At 44.2% G+C, this 25294-nt stretch overlaps 1 protein-coding gene across 5 annotated transcripts in view; it reads left to right on the top strand.

The window, feature by feature from the left end:
- The window catches only part of LOC140399163 (nuclear receptor subfamily 6 group A member 1), a 684364-nt gene that overhangs the window by 568788 nt on the left and 90282 nt on the right, over positions 1-25294 (top strand). For 4 of the 5 annotated variants that reach the window (XM_072488433.1, XM_072488437.1, XM_072488438.1 and 1 more), the window contains 2 exons: positions 3707-3864; positions 11928-12155. In XM_072488433.1, the coding sequence (XP_072344534.1) occupies positions 3707-3864; positions 11928-12155 (386 nt within the window). The remainder of the gene's footprint in view (positions 1-3706; positions 3865-11927; positions 12156-25294) is intronic. The other variant, XM_072488435.1, reaches the window with a different exon arrangement.

Here is a 25294-nt window from a genome sequence, read left to right as displayed (position 1 = left end):
TATTGGATCAATGCAAACAAGTACAGCCCCCATCCCTGATGGGTTCCCCATCGAGTTTAACAAGACCTTTGCGGGACAGTTGACTCCATTAATATTGGACATGTTCAATGACTTTTTGTCCCAGGGTTCATTGCCCGCTTACACTGGCAACTATTTCTCTTATTCTGAAGAAGGACAAAGGACCCCATGGAATGTGGGTCATATTGACCCATATTGCATTTGAACGCAGATGCCAAACTGCTAGCTAAGGTGTTGCCGATGTGATTAGAGTCCTGTCTCCCAGATTTATTACGTTAGACCAGACGAGCTTTGTCAAGAGTCAGCAATTGTTGGCCAATACCTCTGCCCAAACCAGAGGTAATTGTATCCATGGACGGCAAAAGCATTCAATAGGGTGGCGTGGGGATATCTTTTCGAGATAGTTGGGAGGTTCGGTTCGGGACAAGAGTTAATTTTGTGGGTTTAATTATTGTACGAGGCTAGTGTCCGCGCTAATTCCTTGAGCTTGGGGTATTTTTTTGTTTAACATGGGTACAAGACTGTTGTGTCCGCTTTTGTTTGCCTAAGCGATTGAACCATTGGCTGAGGTGTTGAGATCTTTAAGTGGAAGGGGATAAGGAGGGTGGGAGGGAACATAGGATGCCTTTGTATGTAGACAACCTGCTCCTTTATATTACGGATCCAATCTCCACTATGGTTGAGATAATGAAGCTACTCCAGAGTTTTGGCTCCTTTTCTGGGTATTAGTTGAATTTGTAGAAGAGTGAATACTTTCCGGTCAATCTCCCAGGGAGGGGAGCCAATCTGGGGTGTCTTCGTGCCAGATCCAGCTCTCGTTATCTGGGTATTCCTTCATAAATTGAACTATGCTAGTCTTGTGAGTGGGGTTAAATCTATCTTGCAAAAGTGGAATAACGTCCCCGTCCTTGACTTTAAAATTAATGTCCTCCCGAGATTTTTATTGTTTAATGTCTCCCCGTTTTTTCCCCTAAGATTTTTGTTTTTAATTGTCCACTACCATTCACAGCTGGATGCGGCAGGACTGGAAAGGTTAGAGCTGAAGGACACAATTTAATGGGGGGAAAAAGGCATTCCGTGTTGAGCACATTTAGCGGGATGTTCTCCAGCCATAATAGTCCTGAGAATGACCCTGCTATTAAACGGGACCATGTTCATTTTTCAGGCCTCAGCAAGGAAGGTTCCACTGAGGCTGCACTTGCATTCATTTCCTGCACTGCGGAGCTCAGCTCGTCAGTGCAGGAAGAGATCGGAGCACCATTTTTAAATGACACCCGATCCCTCGGCACTCACTTATGTCCTCCCATGGCAGCTTGGAGTGAGCCTAGACTAAAACGCATGATTCTAGCGATCGTGACAGGCCAGGTTCCATTGTGAAACACAACTCTGCCACTGTCTCCTTGATTAATCAAACCCTTTGCATGCATTGTTGGACATGTTTAGGTGAATCCTCTGTAAATACATGTAAATAATGGCAAGCTGTAACAGTCTTCATGTGATGCAGTGTAGCTCGCCATGCGTTAATGCATTATTCATCTTTATCTTCAACCAGGTACCACAAATACAAAATAGATACCCAGAATGAAACTAACTGCTCAAAGAGTAAGTTGCTTTCCAAAGCAGGTGCTCCAAAAACTCTCAAATATCTCTTTCACTTAACTTCACCCACCGAGTTGAACACCAAAACCAAAATAAAATGTGCCCTTTAGATTCCTCACTAATGAAAGGTGGAGCTAGCTACCCTGGGCTCCCAATTAATTGACCAACGTGCAAACATACATCATAGAATCATAGAATTTACAGTGCAGAAGGAGATCATTCGGCCCATCGAGTCTGCACCGGCCCTTGGAAAGGGCACCCTACTCAAGCCCACACATCTACCCTATCCCCATAACCCAATAACACCACACAACCTTTTGGACACTTAAGGCCAATCCACCTAACCTGCACATCTTTGGACTGTGGGAGGAAACCGGAGCACCAGGAGGAAACCCACGCACACACTGGGAGAACGTGCAGACTCCGCACAGACATTGACCCAAGCCGGGAATCGAACCTGGGACCCTGGAGCTCTGAAGCAACTGGGCTAACCACTATGCTACCGTGCTGCCCCGATGGCATGACTTCAGGAAAATAGTATAAAAATCTAAATTTTGTCACTTCTGTCATTTGGCTGTGAATCTCCCCTGCGGGATTCTCCGTTGGCAGGATTCTCTGTTGGCAGGATCCTCCGCCGGTAGTGCACCTATGTTCACGCATTTCCCGACGGCCTGGGGTGGCCCACAATTGGAAACCCCATTGGCCGGCTGCGTAAACTGAGAATCCGGCTGCCGGCGAGGGCGCGCCACACAGGAAAACAGTGTTGGTGGACAGAAAATCCCACCCACCATCTATTTCTGGTGGATGCTTTCAACAGCAGATGAAACCTGAATTGTAAATATGCATCAGATACAAAATGGGCATAGTTTCGATGGAACAGATTTTCATCCATTATTGTACTCCATTGTATCCCATGTGCATCTAATTAGGAAGAGTAATGGTGTCAAACTTTGGCCCCTTTAGAAATGAAACAGTAGGCCCTAGACTAGATTTCCTTTGATCCCTTTGTGTGGAATGACATTGTTACCAAATGTGCAATATTTCCTTTAGTTAGTATGTCTTGTAGAGTTGCAGTCATGTTCACTTTGAAAGCATTTACTGGCTCACTAGATATATCGACTAGAACAATCTTTTAAATTTGTTTATAATGCCAATGCAATTTAGAACCAGTTGAAACAATCTCAGATTTATTAGGTAATGCTTAATTTCTGTTCATGCAAGAAATACTCAGAAATCAATATATTACTAAAGTAAATGCTCTTTGCATCTTAATGCTAAGTTAGAAGAGGTGGGAAGAAACAGTCCTTGAGCTACTTTTCCACACTATGACTTGAAAGAACTGCATCCTTTTTTATAGTTGCTAAAATTATTTTATCTGTTTGAAAATAATTAATGGTGAAGGAATGTGGGACATTTGCAAAAGATACAATGGAGCTATAATGAAACTCCCTCTTTTCCCCGCTCTTCCCGTCCATTTATCGACCAATCTTTCTCTTTTCAGCATATTATCAGCACCACTTTTACTGTTAATGGAGAGGTTCATTTTCTTTTTAAATTGTGATAATTGGACAGACATAAACAGAAAATGGTGGAAATATTCTGGTCTGGCAGCTCTGTGGAGAGTGGCAGAGTGAATGTCCCAGGCCAATGTCTTTTCAATGGAGCTCGGGAAAGTTAAAAATGTAGTAGGTTTTGAGCAAGTGAAAAGGGAAGGGTGGGAAAAAGAGCAAAAGGAAGTGATGGGGTGGAAGACGGGAGATATTAAATGGCAAAAGATTTGGCGTGCAAGGCCAACGGTAGTGGTAATGGAACAGGTAAAGAAACAGGATATGTCTCGAGGAAGTGTGATTGGCAGAATGATGAAAACCTGTCATCCAAGTGCTTACAACCCTCTACATTGGGAGACCAAATGCAGATGGGGTGACCTCTGTGCGGAATACTTCTGTTCAGTCTGCAAGCATACTTTTCTCAATTTTTTTTTCTTTCTGATTTCCAGCATTCACTGTATTTTGCTTCAGCATTAAACAGGCATTAATTCATATTCATAAATCTTTCAGCTGTTCCAAGAATATTTTATTATATATTTCAGATATCTGAAGAAGAAATTGAAAGAATTATGTCTGGACAAGAATTTGAGGAGGAGGCTAATAATTCATGGAGCAACAATGGAGACAGTGATCATAGCTCCCCTGGCAATGGTATCTCCGAAGGCAACCAACCATCTCCTGTTTCCACTCCTTCCTCAAGGTGGGAGATTTTTGAGTTAAATATTGAAGCAAGATGGAGATAAGAGTTCAGAATTTCTTTAATTCTGTATTTTGGAGCAGCTCACTTTTAATTATTTAATTATTCTATTAACAATTAAAAATTTGACTTAACAGGAAAATTCAAATGTGTCAAACAAATTCATAAAATGCATCTTAGTCATTCATAATAATTTGGTATTGATTTTGGAGATGAACACTTTCTCAATTACCCTATTTGTATCATTCCACTTTTGAATATTAATCCCCTGACTTTGGATCTGTTGAAGTAAATGTGTACCATGAAATAAAAACAAAAAAGCTTGACATACTCAGCTGTTTGGTCAACATTTGTAAATTACAAGTTATGATGTTTTGTAGTGCACTATCCATCAGAACTGGTATTGAATACTAGTCAAAAAAGTGTTCGCACCAATCTCACTTTTCAGGCATAAAATATTTGTTTTTCAAAAAGCATTTACTTCCATATGGAGTTTCCAGGAACATGGTACACCTTTCAGATCCACTGCAGCACAAAGGTCTTTGCTGACTCTATTCCAATTATCTGCCTGAGGAACATTGGCAGCAATGTTCTGAATTTTCAAGATGAAAAAATGCTACCTGCCTGAGTCGCTACTGTGATGAATATCTCATTCATTGGGCATTTTAGAAGTAATGTTTAGTTCTGGAAAGATTGTTGTTGTGAAGCTAAGGTAGCTAAAATGTTGGGCTTTAGAGATTGTCAAAACATCTTAAAAAAAATGGCAGTTCTGAAGGTGGGTTTGTTTAATAGAGTCAGAGTAGTAGAGAGGGAGCTAAAAAACATCAGGTAGGTTTACTTAGCGGGAGAGCTGGAGACGTGATGTTTACACTGCTTGCAAAGAATTGCAGTACAGAGATGTTTTGTTTTGGGAGTTCGAGCTAAATTAGTTTAAAAGCATTCAGTGAATCCTGAAAGGCTATGTCTTCGTGGAAATGGATGGAGCTTAAGTTTTCTGGTTTCAATTTATCTTCATGTTCTACAGTAGTGGAAGAGGCTGGATAATGAAACCGTGCTGCTGTTAACAAAATCCATGAACTTTGGGCTCAGAGGAAATCCTGCAGTTCAGACCTTGTGTGGTTTACAGCCCACAGAGAAGCCCCGAGAACTGTTCACAGGCTCCAAGTAGCTAGCGATCAGAGAATCCGAGGGGTCATATATAGAAGCCAAGAGACTGAACTTTGGAGAAATCCAGGACAGTGCGAACTTTGAAACTTTGTGGGATCCAGTGTCAATGTTGAGGACTCCAGAGTCACTCCCACCTGACAATAAACCACTATACCACTACCTCTAATGACCCAGTCCTGATGGTTGACAGGACATACCTAGAAGTGGTATGGTAGATGGAGGACCCTGGGCTAAAAGGTATGAATCTGAGAGTATGGTTGTGTCAAGCTATTGCATGACAAATGTATGGTACACCATCTCTAATATTGGTTTAGGTCTCAAGAGAACTTTGCATGGCCAACTTGACATTTCTCATTTCTGAATCTGATGCCTAGGTCAATGCCAGTAGTTCATCCAGATTTATTCTTTATGCTTTATTGGAGTAACTTGCTGCAATCCAGTGACTTGTTAGGCCATTTCAGAGTACAGTTAAGAGGGCACTTGAAATATTTCTTATAATAGGAAAGGAAAACCTATTTCAAAATAAGATTGTATTTCATTCTCTTAATTCAACATTTCTTCTCTGGAACAGTTAATCTCAGGTACTCACATGGATGTATTCATAGGTCAGCCCATGGTTCCTGTCTGTCACCTAACAAATGTTCCTTTTAAATTAGCTATTTGAATAAATAGATAAAATCTGGAGCACCAGAAAATACTAGACTCAAGATATTAAAAGAAATTCCAATAAAACTGGTACCAGTAGATCCAGCACTGAACTGACAACTGAAGGCCAGTTTTGAACTGATGGCTCAGTGGAAAGTACCAGTAAAACTGGTGATATTACCAAACTGGTTACTTTTTCAGTTTATCTGGTGGTATTTCAGGCTCCAATCATGCGCTGCATTTATTGCTGGGGCTGTACTTGTATGTTGCAGGCTTCATTACAATCAACTGATGTAAATAATTTCAATGGTCTGGAGTTACATATAGGCCAGACCAAGTAAGGATGGCAGAATTCCTTCCTAAAGGGCACAGTGAACCCGATGGGGTTTTCCAACAATCCTTTGATTACAAGGCCACCATTACTGACTTGCTTTTTATTCCTGATTTATTTAATTACCTGAATTTAAATTTCCCAGCTGTATTTGGATTTGAACTCATGTCTCCATATCTTTGATTGACAACTCTTAATCACAATGCTACCATTGATGGTACTTCATATATGCTAGTTATTCTTTTTAGCTATGTCACCAATGTTGTCAATTACAGGAAATTTTTTTAAGTGAATCCCATAACTAAACAATCACTTGTGCATCAATTCTTAAGACTTCAATCTATATACAATATACATGTGCATCAGTGTTTCATTTCATTCCACCACTATTTTTCTAAAATATAACTTTTAATTTTTGGAAAGCTTTTCCATTATTATTAGAAAGTGAACGAATGACTTCCAGTGGCGGCTATGAAGGAGTAGGTCGCACATTTGGTGACTCCCACTCGAGTCGGAACTTTGGACCTTTCTTCCCGATTTTTTGTTGGATCTGATTTGGAAAATGGATGTTGGATGCAACTGTGACAAGGAATCCTACATCAGTGCATGGAGAGGCGGACCAGGAGTGCTCGCAAAGGAAGAAATAGGCGAACAGAGAAGGCTTGGGCTGAGGCTGCAGCGGGAGAAAGCATGGCGGACGAACGGAGTTCTGGCTCGACGACCCAGCGATTGTGCAGCTGGAACTCAGACTGGATGCTCAAGACCGGGCATTCCAGAAAGTGGAGAAGGCACTGACTGAGCAGGAGAAGCACCAAGCTGCAGTGGCGTTGGAGGTGGGAATGTTGAGAGACCAACAGAAAAGGCTTCAGGAGACGATGGAGGATCTAGAGAACCGGTCCCGCCGGCAGAACCTGAGAATCGCGGGTCTTCCGGAGGGATCCAAAGGAACGGATGCAGGGGCATACATAGCAGGTATGTTCAAGAAGTTCTTGGGGGAGGGGATGTTCACCCGACCCTTGGAGATGGACAGGGCGCACAGAGCGCTAGCGAGGAAGCTGCGTGTAGGTGACCCCTCGAGAGCAATGGTGGTGAGATTCCACAGGTACCTGGACAAGGAGTGCATCCTACGGTGGGCCAGGCAGACACGGAACTGTAAATGGGAGAACAGCATCCTGCGTATATATCAGGATCTGAGCACGGATGTGGCCAGGCGGAGCAGGATTCAATCAGATAAAATCAACCCTTTTCAAGAAGAAGGTTACGTTTGGACTGCTGTATCCGGCCTGTCTTTGGGTCACTCACAAAGAGCAATATTTCTAATTCGAGTCGCCCGAGGAAGTGGTGGACTTCGCTAGAAGGAAAGGGCTGGTAGCGGACTGAGGTGTTTGGACTGAACTTTGCTGCAGCGTTCATGTTTTAAAAAGATTTTGTTTTCTGTATTGATTTGGGGCCTGCGGATGAGCTGTGTGAGTTAAAGTTTGCATTTGTACTGATGGGGGATGGAGGTGTGAATGTTAGATGTTGGATCTTCTTTTTGATTTTCTTTGTGTTTCTTTTGGGGCAATTGGGTTGGGATTGTTTTTGTTTGCATATGTGTGTCCGAGTGGGAGGGAGGGGGTGGGAAAATGTCTTGCGCCATTGGCGGGGGCCACCGGGCTAGCTCATGTAAGCGCAGTGGGGGGTGAGCTGATGTTATGCTTGTTGAAGGGGGCTGTTTGTATAGTGCTGTTACTGCGGGGCGGAGGGGGGAGTGATTTTTGCCGTGGGACAATAGGGATGTCGGGGACAGAAGCTGCCTGGGGGCGACCTGCGGATGCGTGGGGCGCGGGCTGGCGACTGGCCCAAGTTGGGGTGATGGCTGATCGGCGGGGGGGGCGGGGAGAAGCCCCCCAACCAGGCTGATCACATGGAACGTAAGAGGGCTAAGTGGGCCGGTTAAGAGGGCACGAGTGTTCACGCATTTGAGGGGACTGAAGGCGGACGTGGCAATGTTGCAGGAGATGCACCTTAGAGTAACTGACCAGGTTAGATTAAGGAAGGATGTGTCGGGCAGGTTTTCCACTCGGGGTTGGACTCGTAAGACTAGAGAGTTTGCGATCCTGATCAACAAGCGAGTGTCATTCGAGGCGGGAAGAATAGTTGCGGATGTGAGGATTCGCTACATCATGATCAGTGGGAAGCTGGAGGAACTGCTGGTGGTACTCGTGAATGTATACATGCCAAATTGGGATGATGTGGAGTTCATAAGGAGTATGTTTGGGAAGATCGCGGACCTGGATTCGCATAAGCTGGTCATGGGTGGGGGGGGGACTTCAACACAGTCATTAACCAAGGGCTAGACCGGTCTAGCTCAAGGACAGGCAGGGTGCCAGCAATGGCAAAGGACCTAATGGGGTTTGTGGAGCAGATTGGGGGTGGGGGGGGGGGGTGGACCCCTGGAGATTTGGGCGGCCGAGAGTGAAGCAGTTTTCCTTCTACTCACACGTGCATAAAGTGTACTCCCGGATTGACTTTTGTATCCTGAATAGGGCTTTACTGACGGGGGTAGTGGATACTGAGTATTCAGCGATCACGATCTCGGATCATGCCCACACTGGGTTGACCTACAGGTGAGCAAGGAGGGTGGCCAACGCCCGCACTGGAGGCTGGACGTGGGACTTTTGGCGGATGAGGAGGTGTGTGGGCGGCTGAGAAAATGTATCCAGAACTATCTGGAAGTCAACAACACGGGGGAAGTTTCGGCTGCAGTGGTCTGGGAGGTGCTGAAGGCGGTGGTTAGAGGGGAGCTGATCTCGATACGGGCCCACAGGGAAAAGGTAGACAGAGCAGAGACAGACCGACTGATAAAAGAAATACTACAGGTCGACAGGAGTTATGCAAAGGCCCAGAGGCAGGGCTTCTAAGGGAACGACGGAGGCTACAGGTGGAGTTTGGCTTGTTAACTACAGAGAAGATGGTGGAGCAGCGGAGGAAGGCGAGGGGGGCGATTTATGAATATGGGGAGAAGGCCAGTAGAATGCTTGCGCAGCAGCTTAGAAAGCGGGAGGCAGCCAGGCAGATTGGGAAATTAAGGGACAGGGATGGGAACCTGGTCGGAGATTCAGCTGGGGTCAATAAGGCGTTTAAGGAATTCTACACCAGGCTGTATGAGTCGGAACCCCCAGCCGGGCCGGAGGGGATGAGGCAATTCTTAAGGAGGCTGAGGTTCCTGATGGTTGACAAAGAGTTGGTAGAAGGGCTGGGGGCCCCAATCGGGTTGGAAGAGATAGCAGAAGGGCTGAAGGCCATGCAATCGGGTAAAGCCCTGGGACTGGATGGGTACCCAGTGGAGTTTTACAAAATGTTCTCTGGGATACTGGGGTCGCTATTGATGATGACATTTAATGAGGCAAAGAAGAGAGGAGGGCTTCCACCGATGATGTCACAGGCCACTATCTCATTGATCCTGAAGCGGGAGGATCCTTACTAAATGTAGACGACAAACTGTTGGCTGAGATCTTGTCCTCAAGGATTGAAGACTGCGTTCCGGGCGTGATTGGGGAGGACCAGACGAGATTTGTTAAGGGGAGGCAGTTGGCGGCCAACGTAAGAAGGCTGCTGAATGTAATTATGATGCCCCCATAGGGTAGGGACGTAGAGGTAGTGGTCGCAATGCCAGAGAAGGCATTTGATCGGGTGGAATGGGATTATCTGTGAGAGGTACTGGGGCCATTTGGATTTGGATGGGGCTTCATCGGCTGAGTCAGGCTGCTGTATCAGGAATCCGTGGCGAACGGGTTGACATCAGGCTATTTCAGGCTGCACCGGGGGACGAAGCAGGGATGCCCCCTCACCCCGCTGTTGTTCGCACTGGCCACAGAGCCGCTGGTAATTGTGTTGAGAGCCTGAAGGGGCTGGTCTGGGGATGGGGGGTGGAACACAGAGTCTCACTATACGCAGACGACCTGCTCTATATGTGTCAGACCCAATGGAAGAGATGGGAGAAATTAGGGATTCTGGGGGATTTTGGCCGGTTTTCGGGTTATAAATTGAACATGGGGAAAAGTGAGATGTTCGCGCTCCAGGCAAGGGGGCAGGAGAGGCGATTGGGGGAACTGCCGTTTACAATGGTGGGGGGAAGCTTCCGGTACCGAGGCATCCAGGTAGTGCGGGAATGGGAACGGCTGCACAAGCTAAATCTGGCCCGACTAGTAGACCAAATAAAGGAGGATTTTCGAAGATGGGACGTGCTCCCGCTGTCACTGGCTGGGAGGGTGCAGACAGTGAAAATGACGGTCCTCCCGAGATTCCTGTTTGTGTTTCAGTGTCGCCCCATCTTTATTCCACGGTCCTTTTTTAAACGGGTCAACAAGGTGATCTCTGGCTTTGCATGGGCAGGTAAGACCCCACGAGTAAAAAAGAGGATGCTGGTGTTTTGGGAGGGGGGGGGGGGGGGAGCGGGCTGGCGCTGCCGAACTTTAGTAATTATTAATGGGCGGCGAATATAGCCATGATTAGGAAGTGGGTGATGGTGGGTGGGTCGATGTGGGAGCGAATAGAGGTGGCATCAAGTAAGGGCACTAGTTTGGGGGCGTTGGTAACGCCGCCTCTGCCGTTCCCGATGCACAGTACTCCATCAGCCCCGTGGTGGTTGTGGCCCTGAGAGTCTGGGGGCAATGGAGGAGACGTGGGAGCAGAGGGAGCATCGGTCTGGTCTCCAGTCTGCAATAATCACCGATTTGCCCCAGGGAGGCTGGATGGAGGGTTCCGGAGATGGCAGAGAGCAGAGATCGAGAGGATGGGAGATATGTTTATAGAGGGGAGCTTTCCCAGCCTGAGGGAGTTGGAGGAGTAATTTGAATTGACAGATGGGAACGAGTTTAGGTACCTGCAGGCGCGGGACTTCCTAGGCAGGCAGGTCTCAACCTTCCCACTCCTACCACCAAGGGGGATACAGGATAGAGTAGTTTCCAGAATGTGGGTGGGAGAAGGGAGGGTTTCGGACATTTAAAAATAACTCGTGGGGTCAGAGGAAATGCAGACCGAAAGCTGAAACACAAATGGGAAGAGGAGTAAGAAGGAGAGATAGAGGACGGTCTCTGAGCGTACGCGTTGAGCAGAGTCAATGCGTCCACATCATGTGCCAGACTCAGCCTGATGCAGTTCAAGTTCGTTCACCGGGCTCACATGGCAGTGGCCCGGATGAGCAGGTTCTTTGGGTCACAAGATAGGTGTGCAAGGTGTGCGGAAGGCCCAGTGAACCATGTCCATATGTTCTGGGCATGTCCAAACCTTAGGGAATTCTGGCAGGGGTTTGCGGATGTCATGTCCAAGGTGTTGAAAACATGGGTGGCGCCGAGTCCAGAGGTGGCGATTTTCGGAGTGCCGGGAATCCAGGAGAAGAAAGAGGCAGACGTTCTGGCCTTTGCCTCTCTGGTAGCCCGGAGACGGATATTATTAGCTTGGAGGGACTCAAAGCCCCCGAAGCCAGAGACCTGGCTAACTGACATGGCTAGCTTTTTCTGTCTGGAGAAAATCAAGTTCGCCCTGAGAGGGTCAATGTTAGGGTTCACCCGGAGGTGGCAGTCGTTCATCGACTTCTTTGGGGATAATTAACCGTTAGCAGAAGGGGTGGGGGGCAGTGGGGGAATTGTGGTTTAGTTTAGTTTAGAGTAGGGGGTTAGAAAAGGTGGGACCTGTGAGGGAGGAAGACTACTTTTGCACTAAGTTTATATTTGTATGTACACTGTTGTTTCTGTTATTGTTATAAAACCATAAATACCTCAATAGAATGTTATTTAAAAAAAGAAAGTGAACTAATCTGTACCTTTGTTTGTCTCTTTCTCCTCCTCTCCTCCACCACCCACTGCCCCCCCCCCCCACCCCCCACCCCCATTTTATTATTATAAAGTGTAAATACAAACCTTTTATCTTTCCTTTCCAGCAGATCAATGGAGCTGAATGGGTACACTGCACTCAGGGATCAATTTATGGGGACACCAGTCACTGCGCACTATCAGTACCTGCCGCACCTTTTTAGTTATGCTGCTCATTCAGGTCTGTTGCCACCACAACCCCGCAACCTGGATCCTCAGTCGCATACTCTTGTAAGCCAGCTGGTTGGAGCTGAAGACCTAGAACCTCTTGGAACACCAATGCTGATTGAAGATGGGTGAGTAGAAATTAATGAAACATTGAGACACATATAAACTATCATCTCTTCTAGGACTGAAGCACTGTTTCTGTATTAACTAAGTTTTTGCCCATTTTTAAGTACAACAAATAGAGAAATTCTGTCATGTTTACATTTGATTTGTTAACTTTACAAGTCAAACTCTATAGTAAAATATTACACAGATTTTGATTGTTTTTAGAATAATTCATCTTTGGGAGCGTTATGTTCAATCTTCAACAGGCTGCTGAATGGAAGACTAGGGTACTTGACTTATTTTTATATTGGGAAAGGAAAGCTTAATTCAAATAAGATTGTCCTAATTCAACATTTCTTCTCTGGAAGTTAATCTCACATGTATGTACTCACATGTACTCACATATATGTATTCATAGGTCAGCCCACATTTCCTGTCTTGTCACCTAAAATATGTTCCTTTCAAATTAGCTATTTGAATGAATAAATAAATTGTCCAGCAACAGAAAATACCAGGCTCAAGATATTATAGGAAGTTCCAATAAAACTGGGACCAGTATATCCAGCACTGAACTGACAATTGAAGGCCAGTTTTGAACTGATGGCTCATCAGTTCAAGTATCTGTAAAACTGGTGATATTACCAAACTGGCTACTTTCTCAGTTTATCTGGTGGTATTTCAGACTCCAATCATAAGCTGCATTTATTGCTGAAGTTGCACCTACATGGTGCAGGCTCCAATGAGAATCAACTGAGGTCAATCATCAACTGAAAGTACGCAGTCCCTATCCACTGTGTATGTGTGTGAATGATGGTGCTCTGAATTAATATGTGTGATTCGGCAGATTTTGGGGTTACGTCACCACATGTTCAGACAAAACATTCTGAATAAAGGTTTGGATAAAGCTGTGCAATTTTATTGTGGGAGGAAAGAAAGAGGATAAACACATACAATAAAATTCCGGGCACTATCTACAATGCCTATAATTGACTCCAGACCAAGCACCTAGAATGAAAGTTTGAGTAAAAGCTGTGCGCATTTTATTGTGAGAATCAATACCTCCCCAATTGTACAGTTGCTCTACATACATACTTTCCTCCCCAACCATGAAAATCATTCTGGGGGCTGCTCTGCATGTACCTGGGTGGCGGTGTTACAAAAAGGGGCATAGACCTGGGCTGCACGGTTGTGTTGAGAAGTTGGTGCAGTCGTCTTTTTGCAACTGGGAGCAAAATAATTGTTTATTAATTTTGTATCAGAGGTTGTTGGGGTGGGGGGCACGGACATTTGTACAGTCCAAATAAATAAGTAATCTTTTTCCAACCAGAGGAATGCTGCATTGAAAGAGATGTGGCAGGTAACTTTAATTTGATTTATATAACCAGATGTATACCATGCCTGAAGGCTGCAAGAACTTCTTCTTGTGGATGATTGCATCTTTCCCTATAGGGCTGCGTTCTCTACTCTAACCTCCCGATCTTACCCAGCAGCTGCTCTTGAAATGGACTGGTTCCATCACCTGTACTCTGGAATATGAGTTGGGTGGGATTGGGCTGGGGATGGAGCCGCTCGCCACCAATCGCATCACTAATGTGGCACGAGCTGTGTGGCCCAATTAACTACTGACATTCACAGGAGCTTTTCACAGTAACTTCATTGAAGCCTGCTTGTGACAATAATCGATTATTATTATTATACTTGGAGCCACACGTGAAGCTTCTGGGAATGGTTGCCACCTTGCCCTGAGCCTCACATCTAGGTAAAGTTACATTGCTGTTCCCAACCTCTTACCATTGCCTCACTATCTCTGCCATCTCAGCCTCCATCTCCTTCTCCACAGCCACTCTCTCAGCTGCCCCCTTCAATGCTGTAGCCACGCCTCTGCCACCTCTCCTCAGTTGCCCCCTTCAATGCTGTAGCCACACCTCTGCCACCTCAACCACCACTGTTGCCGCCTTTGCCACTGTTACTACTGCATCAGCTGCGCTCTTCAATGCTATGGCCACCTCTGTTACTGTCTCTGCCACTGTTGCCGCCTCCTCCACCACTTCTCCTGGTAGCTGTTGGCACCTCCACCTCCACTGTTGATGCTTCCTCCACCATTTTCTCTGCAACTGGTGCCACCTCCACTGCTGTTGCTTCCACTACTGCTGCCTCGACCTTTGCTGCCTCCTTTGTTGTTGCCGATTACACCAATTGTGCTGTTGCCGACTCCATTGCTATTTCCGACCCCGTCAGGGTGACCGGATGCAATGTCTCAGTCTTTAGCCTAGCTGCAATGCTGTCGTCAATGCCAACTTTGGAGATATCTCTCTCCCCCAACTAATGATACCACCAGACCACCCACTCCATTATGCAGTCTCCCTCAATCCCGACACGCTGTTGCTGGTTCTCCCATGCTGGCCGCTCATGTCATTGAGCATAACCTCATCTTACTCAACCACTTTTGGGTCAAGGCCCTGGCCGTGCCCCCCCCCCACCACCACCACCACTCGACCCAAAGCACTGTAAGGTGGAGAGGATAAGTCAGTGGGGGAGAGACATGAGACAGGAGTGAGGTGGTCACTGCAATGTGGGGGGAGGTGAGAACTGTGGGCTGCTGCTATCAGGGGAGGGAAAGCTCGGGGTGAGGTGCTGCAATTGGGTTGGAGGGGTGCAAGGCAGATGTAGGTGCAAGGCAGATGATGGTGCATCAGGCTGTACAGCCCAGATAAATTGCAAAATGCATGTTGGGTGCAAAGGTAAATCCAATCCTAATGTATATCATCAACACAAGACTTAAGAGCAGGAGGAGGCCATTCAGTCCTACGGACCTGCTCCACCATTTAATGAGATCATGGCTGATCTGGTTGTGTCTCAACTCCACTTTGCCATCTGCCCCCATGATTCTTGATTATTTGTCTATCGAAATCTGTCTAACTCTGCCTTGAATAAATTCAGTGACCCAGTCTCCACTGTTTTCTGGCAAGAGAATTCAATATAGTAATGAACTTTGAGTTAAAGGAATTCTCCAAATCTCTATCTTAAAAGAGAGACCTCTCATTCTAAAACTCTTGAGCCCTGGTTCTAGTCTCTCTCACAAGAGGAAACATCCTCCCAGTATTCACCTTATCATAGATTTCATAGAATTTACAGTGCAGAAGGAGGCCATTCGGCCCATCGAGTCTGCACCGGCTCTTGGAAAGAGCACCCTACCCAAGGTCAACACCACCCTATCCCCATAACCCAGTACCCCACTCAACCAACACGAAGGGCAATTTTGGACACTAAGGGCAATTTAGCATGGCCAATCCACCTAACCTGCACATCTTTGGACTGTGGGAGGAAACCGGAGCACCCGGAGGAAACCCACGCACACACGGGGAGAACGTGCAGACACAGACAGTGACCCAGCCGGGAATCGAACCTGGGACCCTGGAGCTGTGAAGCAATTGCGCTAACCACTATGCTGCCGTGCTGCTATCAATTCCCTTCAGGATCTTGTGTGCTTCAGTAAGATCACCTCTGCTAAACCCCGATGTGCATAGGTCCAACCTGTTCAACTTTTTTTCATAAGATAAGCCCTTCATCCCAGGAATGAGTCGAATGATCCTTCTCCGAACTGCGTCTAATGCAATTTTTTTCAAATAAAGATTCTAAAACTGTATTCGATACTCCAGATGTAGTCTCATCAAGACCCTGTGAAGTTGCAGTAAAACTTTCATACTTTTTTATTCCATGCAATAAAAGCCAACATTATGTTTGCCTTCCTAATCACTTGCTGCACCTGCATACATTTTGTGGTTCATATACCAGGACACCTAGACCCTCTGTACCACTGAGTTCTGCAAACTCGCTCCATTTAAATAGTATACTGCTTTTGTGTTGTTCCTGCCAAAGTAGACAAGCTCACACCTTCCCACAATATGCTCCAAATTTTTGCTCACTCCTTTAACCTGACCATATCACTTTGCAGACTACCTCCTCTTGACAACTTACTTTCCTGACTGCTCTGGTGTCTTAGGTAAATTCAGTTCCTTTACCCAAATCAACATAGATTGTAAAGATTTGAGGCCCCAGAACTGATCCCTGAGGAACTCCACTTGTCACAGCTTGCCAACCCGGAAAAGATACATTTATCCCGACTCTCTGCTTCCTGTTAGTCAACCAATCCTTTCTCCATGCTAATATGTTACCCATTCACCATGTAATCTTATTTTGTGTCATAACCTTTTATGGGGGCACCTTACCAAATGCCACCTGAAAATCCAAGTCCTCCACATCTATCTTGCTTGTTACGTCAAAAAATTATTTAAACACTATTTCCCTTTCACAAACCCATGTTGATTCTACCTGATTAAAATATGATTTACTAAGTATTCTGCTTTGACCTCCTTAATAGATTCTGGCAATTTTTCTTTGACAGATGTTGGACTAACTGGCATGTATTTTCCTGCTATCTGCTTCCTTTTTTGAATAAAGATGTGACATTAGCTATTTTTCAAACCACGGGGACCGATTCAAAATTCCTCAGATTCTGGAAGTTTATAACCAATGCATCCATTACCTGTACAGCCACTTCTTTTAAGACCCAAGGATTCAGGGCATCTAATCCTGGGAATTTCAATCTTTAAATATAGTTTTCCCAATACGTTTCCATTAGTGTTGGTGATTATTTTAAGTTCCTCCCTCCTGTTTAACTCTTGATTTTCAAGTATCTGTGGGAAATTTTTTAAGTCTTCTGACAAGGACACTCACAAAGTGCCTGTACAATACCTCTGCTATTTCCTTATTTTTCATTATCAATTCCCCGCACACTCTCTCTCTCTCTAGAGGACAAACATTAACTTTAGTTACTCTTTCCAATTTAAATACTTGTAGTCTCTTGCTATCTACTTCTATCACTAGCTAGCTTTCTCTCAAATATTCTTCTTTCCCCCTCTATTATTTTTTTATTCATTCTTTGCTTGTTCTGGCGAATCAAATTAACTTGAGTGGTAGAGAGGGCTACCCTTAACTTGCTTATTCAGCCACGAATGATGAATTATTTTCAAAGAGTTTTTCTTTCTCACTTGGATAAATCTTTGCTGAGAACTATTAAATATCTCCTTAAAAATTGGCCACTGTCACACCCTAAGCTGTTAGTGAGACCCAGTTAGGGGCCAATAGCATTTTGTTCAAAGCAGACAAAGTTTGAGATCTAAGACACTTAGTAAGTGAAGAGCACCACAAGATTCCACATCGTTGAACAAACAAAAGTAAACATTACTGCACAACGTCAGAAAGATAAAACAATTTACAATATTTATCTTGTATTCTAACATTCCTGTTAAATATGAGGTACGTATGAATTAACAAACAAATTTGGTTGAACATACAACACTACACAATAAATGACAGATGCGACCAAACTGAATCCATGGATTTATTGATCCACATAGATGTCAGTAACACCACAAGTCAACCAATTTGACTGAAACTCCATCTCTCTCATAAGGGCGCCCAATCTTCACCTTGAAAAACCTTGCCTTGAAATTCTCTCCCAAAAGTCGCTCAATTCGAACGGCTTCAACAATAGCCCACCTTGCAGGGTTTCAATCTTATCTTCCGAGATTCTGTTCCCCTGGATTCCCGAGTATACTCGAGCATCAACTTACAAGCACAATATCAGTTCTTTGACTGCGCCAAGCAGAACACCACAGCTCCACAGGGATACCATTGCCCCAACGGCCCTCTTTACTTAAAGTCTGTTCCCCATAGCCTTTTCTCTACCTTGGAGCCCATTTATCTTCTTTCTTTTTTCTCATCGTAACTGGGTTCTATTTCTGTCCCCTGTCTTTATCCCTTACTTTGGACTTCCTTATGGGACCTCCTGCTGATTCTCTGGGACACTTCTCTTTGAATTAAGACTGACTTGCTGACTGACTGATTCAAACTGACTGTTCACTGACCCTTGAATTGATCTGTTGACCTATCAAAAAAGAGGATGCCACCTTTGTTAGTAGGAGGGAACAAATGTAACAAGCACTGAAGCACCCTATACTTCAAGTGTGACAATCTCCACAGACTGCAAGTTTACATAGCACATAGACACTGAAATAATGGATTTCATAACAAGTTTCCCAATTCACTTTCGCTAGATCTGCTTTCATACCCTTACAATTACCTTTATTCAGGTTTAAAACACTTGTCTTAGACTGTCATTTCTGTTGAAAAAGAACATGAAATTTTATCACATTATAATCGCTGCCACTTAGAGGCTCATTTACTGAGGGTACTGGTTAATCCTGTCTCATTACTCATATCAGGTCGAGAAGTGTCCCAGAGATAGAGCGGAGCCGGGAGAGGTCCTATAATAGCCTGCTTCCTGGTTTGCTCTGGAACATATTGCTCTGAGAAATTGTTCTGAACTGTTCCAGGATACCTCTGCCAACCTGAACCGCCCAATCATCCTTTAAATTAAAGTTACCTATGATTCTTGCCGTACCTTTCACTCGATTTATTTCTCCCTGTATTCCCTGTCCTACCGTGTAACTACTTTTAGCGGGTCTATAGACTACTCCCACAAGTGAGCTCCTACCGTTGCTGGTGCTTGGGTGGAAATTTATGGCCCCTCCCACAGGCAGGATCTTCTGGTCTCACCCATGTTGGAGTTTTGAACAGCTCACCGCATTTTGTGTTCCCCAGAAAATCTCACTCCTTTCCTCTACCCAAACTGATTCTGCATTTTTCTCTTTCGAGCCAAGGTCATCTCTCACTGATGTACTAATGTCATTCTTAATTAACAGAACTACCCCACCACCTTAACCTTTCTTCCTATCTTTTCGAAATGTCAAATACCCTTCAATATTTAGGTCCCGGCATCCCAGCAACCATGTCTCTAGAAAGGCTCTCAATTTGTATATTTATTTTTATCTGTGCTAGCAATTGATCCATTTTGTTATGAATGTGCAAATTCAGATACAGAGACTTTAACTGCCTTCTCTGCACACTGTGGCTTCCTCTGTGGTGCATTTTGTTACCTAAATCCCTACACTGCTCAGTTACTGAATTGTTTCTCTTTGATTTGTGAGAGGCGGTGGTGTAGTGATATTGTCACTGGACTAGTAATCCAGAGACCTAGGGAAATGCTGTGGGGCCTGAGGTTCGGATACGACCATGGAAAATGATCAAATGTGAATTCAATAAAAGTCTGTAATTAAAAGTCTGATGATGGCCATGAAACTATTACCGATTGTCGTTAAAATCCCACCTGGTTCACTAATGTCCTCCAGGGAAGGAAATCTGCCATTCTTACCCAGTCTGGCCTACATGTGACTCCAGACCCACAGCGATGTTGTTGACTTTAACTGCCCTCCCCCTCTGAAATGGCCGAGCAAGCCACTCAGTTGAAGGGCAATCAGGGATGGGCAACAAATGCGGACTAAGACAGCGACACCCACATCCCACAAACACATTTTTTTTAAAAACCCACATCTCTCAAATGATCCCTACGCCCCATTATTTATTTTGAAGCCCTCTCTACCACTCAAGTTAATTTGATTCACCAGAACACTGGTTCTAGCATCGTTCAGATGAAGACCATCCGAACAGTACAGCTGCAGTTTCCCCAGTGCTGGTGCCAGTGCCTCTCAAATCGAAATCCATTTCTCCCACACCGGTCTTTGAGCTATTTTGCCCTTAGCTCAGATAATAATCCATGTATATTACCTTTGAGGTTCTGCTTTTCACTCTGGCCCCTAGCTGCTCAATCCTCAAGCAGAACAAGACCTATCTATGTTATTGGTACCAATGTGGACCACAACAAACGGATCCTCCCACGCCTACTACAATCCTCTCCAGCTCTAAGCAGACATCCCAAACCCTTACACCGAACAGGCAACACAGCCATCTGGACTGGCTGTGGCTGCAGAGAACTGTACATCCCTCTGACGATTCTTTCCCCTACTACCACTGCATTCCTATTAACACCACTCCCCCTCCCCCCGAACTTGAATGGCTTCCTGTACAATGGTGATGGTCATCCACTTTGCAGTTCTCACTTTCATCTATACAGACTGCAGTCACTTTGAACCTGTTGAACAATTGTAAAAGCTGAAGTTCATCCACTTTAATGGAACCCCATACCTTTCTACTCACAGTCACACCCTACTGTCTCGACCACTCACCAAATTGGAAGGCCCTAACCTGACTACCACCTGGTACAAAGTGGACAAGTAGCTTTTCCCCTCCCTGATGTGTCGCAGTGTCCACAACCCGGCCTACAGATCACTGACTCTGATATGTTTGCCCTGAATCATATGGGTGTCCATGAGTCCCTGTATTCTACAGTCACAACTCATCACCTGCCCTGCCATCTTGTGTTAATTCATTTGTTATATTTCTCAATTAATTAATAAAGCTACTATTCCCAATACACTTAGTACCCAAGTAACTTTTTCCAATTAATGGGGCAATTTAACGTGGCCAATCCACCTAGCCTGCACATCTTTGGGTTGTGGGATCGAACCTGGGACCTAGGCGCCGTGAGGCAGCAGTGCTACTCACTTCGCCACCGTGCTGCCCTCTCCGATACACTTTTTTACTGCTGGTAAAATTTACTAATACTAATAAAACCTTACAATTAATTACACAAGTTTAGGAGATAAATTAGAAAAATACTCACCAATCACTTGCCTGTTTCCATGCATCTTCATTCGGAATTTTCTTCCACAATGCATTTGGCTCTTTATGAAATCTCCATCGCTCCAATGTTGTTTTATGAATTCTCTACTGCTCTCGTGATGTTTTATGGAATAATTGAAATAAAATAATAAATTCCATGATTTAGATTATGAAATAATCTTTTCATTGTTTTTGTGATATGAAATATTAAAATGTATTTTCGCACACAAATACAAAGTTTATTTTGTGTTATCGCACACAAACAGTTTATTTTCAAAAGCCAATTGAGATCAGGTATTCATTTCAAAACATGCAAATCTGCATTGAAATTGTCACTGTAGGGCAGCACGGTGGCACAGTGGTTAGCACTGTTGCCTCACGGCACCGAGGTCCCAGGTTTGATCCCGGCCCTGGGCCACTGTCCATGTAGAGTTTGCACATTCTCCCAGTGTTTGATTGGGTTTCGCCCCCACAACCAAAGATGTGCAGGGTAGGTAGATTGGCCACGCTAAATTGCCCCTGAATGGAAAAATGAATTGGGTACTCTAAATTTAGGGGGAAAAACAACATTGTCACTGTTGTAATTCTTGCAATTTTGCTTCTGCACAAAAATATCTAAAAAGTGAGACAATGACATGCTTCTTTGAATAGATTTTCATTGGTTAGCACTGTTGCTTCACAGTGCCAGGGATCCAGGTCCAATTCCCAGCTTGGGTCACTATCTGTGCGGAACCTGCACTATCTCCCTGTGTCTGCGTGGGTTTCCTTCGGGTGCTCCGGTTTCCTCCCACAAGTCCCGAAAGACGTGCATGTTAGGTGAATTGGGCATTCTGAATTCTCCCTCCGTGTACCCGAACAGGTGCCAGACTGCGACGACTGAGAGATTTTCACAGTAACTTCATTGCAGTGTTAATGTAAGTCTACTTGTGACATTAATAAAGATTATTATTATAAAATAAAGGTGAGAGGTTGCAGGAGCCTGGAGAGTGGAGTCTGAGGTAGAGAGATATATCAGTGGGGAGGGATGGGGGAGGTGGTTTTCACTGTGTACTGACTTTGGTAAAATTGCAACAGGTGAATTGGCCCCAGTTGAATTTCACTGAAAAGTACAGGTGCTAACTCAGCAACTGGGAATTCCTACTGGGTTTCTGATGAGTCCAGTTAAAATACAAAAGACAGTTCCAACCAGTTCTGGCCAGTTTAATCTTGAACTGCTTATGGTTCAAACCTAACAATTAAAACTCTAAAGCTACACAAAACGATCTTAGCAACAGATTTATACATTCTGCAACACATTGTGTCTGTCTTTATAAAATAACATTTCATCTGACTTACTGTGAGTAATACCACAGACATTTTGCTGAATAATAAGAAAGGCACATTATGCATTTCACCTTCATTCAGGAATTGTACTTCTCTGTTAGTCTCCAATAAAGGAAAACATTAAGCTTAATTTAAGCAAGTTTCTTGCAGCTCATTAGCCCTTTACATTTTTTCCAGTGACCTTCACAATAAAGTAGGCGTGTAAAAACTGACGTTGGAAATGTGTATTTATGAAATCCCCAACCAGTGCAAAGTGCTTAAAATAATACAAAAGTTCCTAGTTTGTAGCTTTAGGAGCAAACAATTTAAAAATGTTTGATTGTTCTGAGCTCACAGAGAGACCCAGAGGATATTCGGGCCACCTCCATGCCCAGGTTTACCTTGTTGTCGATCACGTGGTATTTGGTCTGTTTGGGGGCCAGTTTAGCTTACTTCGCTAGACAGTTGGTTCATAATGCAGAGCAAGACCAGCAGCACGGGCACAATTCCACTGCCGGCTGAGGTTATTCATGAAGGCACGCCTTCTCAACCTTGCTCCTCGCCTGAGGTGTGGTGACCCTCAAGTTAACTCACCACCAGTCAGCTCTCCCCCTCAAAGGGAAAGCTGTATTTGTTCATCTGGGGCTATAATGACTCGACCTTTATTTGGCCTGTCTAATTTTGCACTGTTCTAAATCCAACAAGCTGTATCAGGTGATTTTATTTAAATAGGAGCCGAGCTTAAAATTTCTCTGGCCTCTTTACAGCTAGAATGGGCTGGCTGCAATTGCTGTCCACTGGTCAGTTGGTCAAAAATTCTGAATCAGCTCCACTTGGCTCACAAAATAATAATTAGACTAAGTATGTTAACTTTGCAGCAGAATGACTATTTATAAACTGGATAGTATCAGACTCTTGTCATTGTAAAGTAATGTATCACCTAAGTGAGCAATGATACGAAACGGCTATCAATAATTATACTTTTAGAGATGAATAGTTGCTTAGCCGTATTGCTGTATACTAGCAGATAAATATTTGTATTTTGGTGCAAATATTTGTTATTAGGTGATTTCTGTTAATTATTTCTAGAAAGTCCAGAGCAATAGCAGTGTACCTTCAGGAAGCTACTTGTTTTACTAGATCCTCTCTCTGCGTCAATAGGGAAATATGGGGTCGGATGCATTTCAGATGTTTAAAGGTCTTTATTCTGAGTACTCCGTCTCAAGGATGGGAACTAAACATTGAGGGTTATTTAGTTTTTAGAAAGAACAGGCAGAAAGTGATAGAGTTGCATTGTTGATTAAAGAAAACATTGACACAATATTGAGAAAAGATATTAGCACAGATTATGTGGAATCTGTATAGGTTGAGTTAAGAAATACCACAGGGCAAAAAACATTTGTCGGGGTGATATACAGAACGCCAAACTTCATTGGTAATGTTGGGAATAACATTAGACAGGGGGCGGGATTTATCGACCAACCCACTGCATGTTCTTTGGCGGCAGAGGCAGCCCGCCAGTGGGATTTACCTACCCCGTCGTTGTCAATGGGGTTTCTCAGTGACTGGGAAACCCGTGCGCTGGTGTGGGACCGGAATATCCCACCAGCGTGAACAGCCGGTAGATCAAGCCTGTGAAATCGGAGATGCATGTGATAAAGGAACATTTGTGATTATGGGTGACTTTAATCTGCATATAGATTAGCAAGTAAAAGCAATAAACCTGAGGATTGGGAACAGTTTAAAATTCAGCAAAGGGGGACCAAGGGATTGGTAAGAAGGGGAATATACAATATGAAAGTAAGCTAGTGGGGAACATTAAAACTGACTGTAAAAGTTTCTATAGTTATGTAAAGAGAAAAAAATTGATAAAAGCAAATTAAGGCCCCTTGCATCAGAAACGGGGGAATTCATAACGGAGAACAACAAAATGGTTGAGGAACTAAATTCGTACTTTGTTTCTGTCTTCACAAAGGAAGACATGAATAATGTACTGGAAGTTCTGAAAACACAAGTTTTAGTGAGGAGCTGAAGGACATTAGTATTAGAAGAGAAATGGTTTGGGGGAAATTAATGAGATTGTAGGCAGATAAATCTCCAGGGACTGATAACCTTTATCCCAGAGCACTTAAGGATGTAGCCCTAGAAATAGTTGATCTATTGGCGGCCATATTCCAAACTTCTTTGGAATGGTTCCTACAGATTGGAGGATAGCTAATATAACCCTGCTATTCGAAAAGGGAGGTAGAGAGAAAATAGGGAACTATAGACCAGTCAGCCTAATATCCGTAGTAGGGACGTTGCTGGATTCCATTATCAAGGGTTTCATTGGAAAGCAGTGGTATAATCAGACAAAGTCAGCATGGATTTCCGAAAGGGAAATCTTGCTTGACAAATCAACTGGAATTCTTTGAAGGTACAACTAGCAGAGTTGACCAAGGAGACCCGATGGATGTGATTTATTTAGACTTTCGGCTTTCGTCAAGGTATCACAGCAGATTACTATGCAAAGTTAAAGTGCATCTGATGTCTTGATCTGGATAGAAAGCTGGTTAGCAGACAGGAAACAAAATGTTGGAATAAATGGTTCTTTTTCCAATTGGCTGGCAGTGACTAGTGGGGTACCACAGGGATCTGTGCTAGGACCGCAAATGTTCTCATTATATGTTAATGATTTGGACAATGAAACTAAATGTTTTTTCTCCAAATTTGCAGAATTGGGTTGGAGGGTAAACTGTGAGGATGCAGAGATGCTTCAGTGTGATTTGGACAGGCTGAGTGAGTGGGCGTAAGCATGGCAGATGCAGTATAATGTGGATGAAAGTAAGGTTATCCACTTCGATAGCAAAAATAGGAAGGCAGATTATTAGTTGAATGGGCGTAAATTGAGAGAGGTGGACACTCAGCGAGACCTCGGTGTCGTCGTGCAACAGTCACGGAAAGTGCAGCAGGCAGTAAAGAAAGCAAATGGTATATTGGCCTTCATTTTTAAAAAAATGTATTTTATTCCAAACTCAAACCAGTCATAGTTACAGAGAACATGCACACATACCATTAATATACACAGTTAGTACAAATTTTCCCCCTTTTATTGTATTCATTCCCCCCCACCCCGGTGATGAACAATTCCTCAAACATGGATAAGAACGGATACCATCTCGCGCAGAACTCTTCCTCTGACACCACCCCCCCCTCTCCCCGGGAAAACCTAATCTTC

This window comes from Scyliorhinus torazame, chromosome 22 (genome assembly GCF_047496885.1).
Source record: "Scyliorhinus torazame isolate Kashiwa2021f chromosome 22, sScyTor2.1, whole genome shotgun sequence".
In the NCBI taxonomy this organism is placed as follows: Eukaryota; Metazoa; Chordata; class Chondrichthyes; order Carcharhiniformes; family Scyliorhinidae; genus Scyliorhinus; species Scyliorhinus torazame.
Note: the sequence above shows the minus strand (reverse complement) of the source record. Positions and strands in the feature narration are given on the sequence as shown.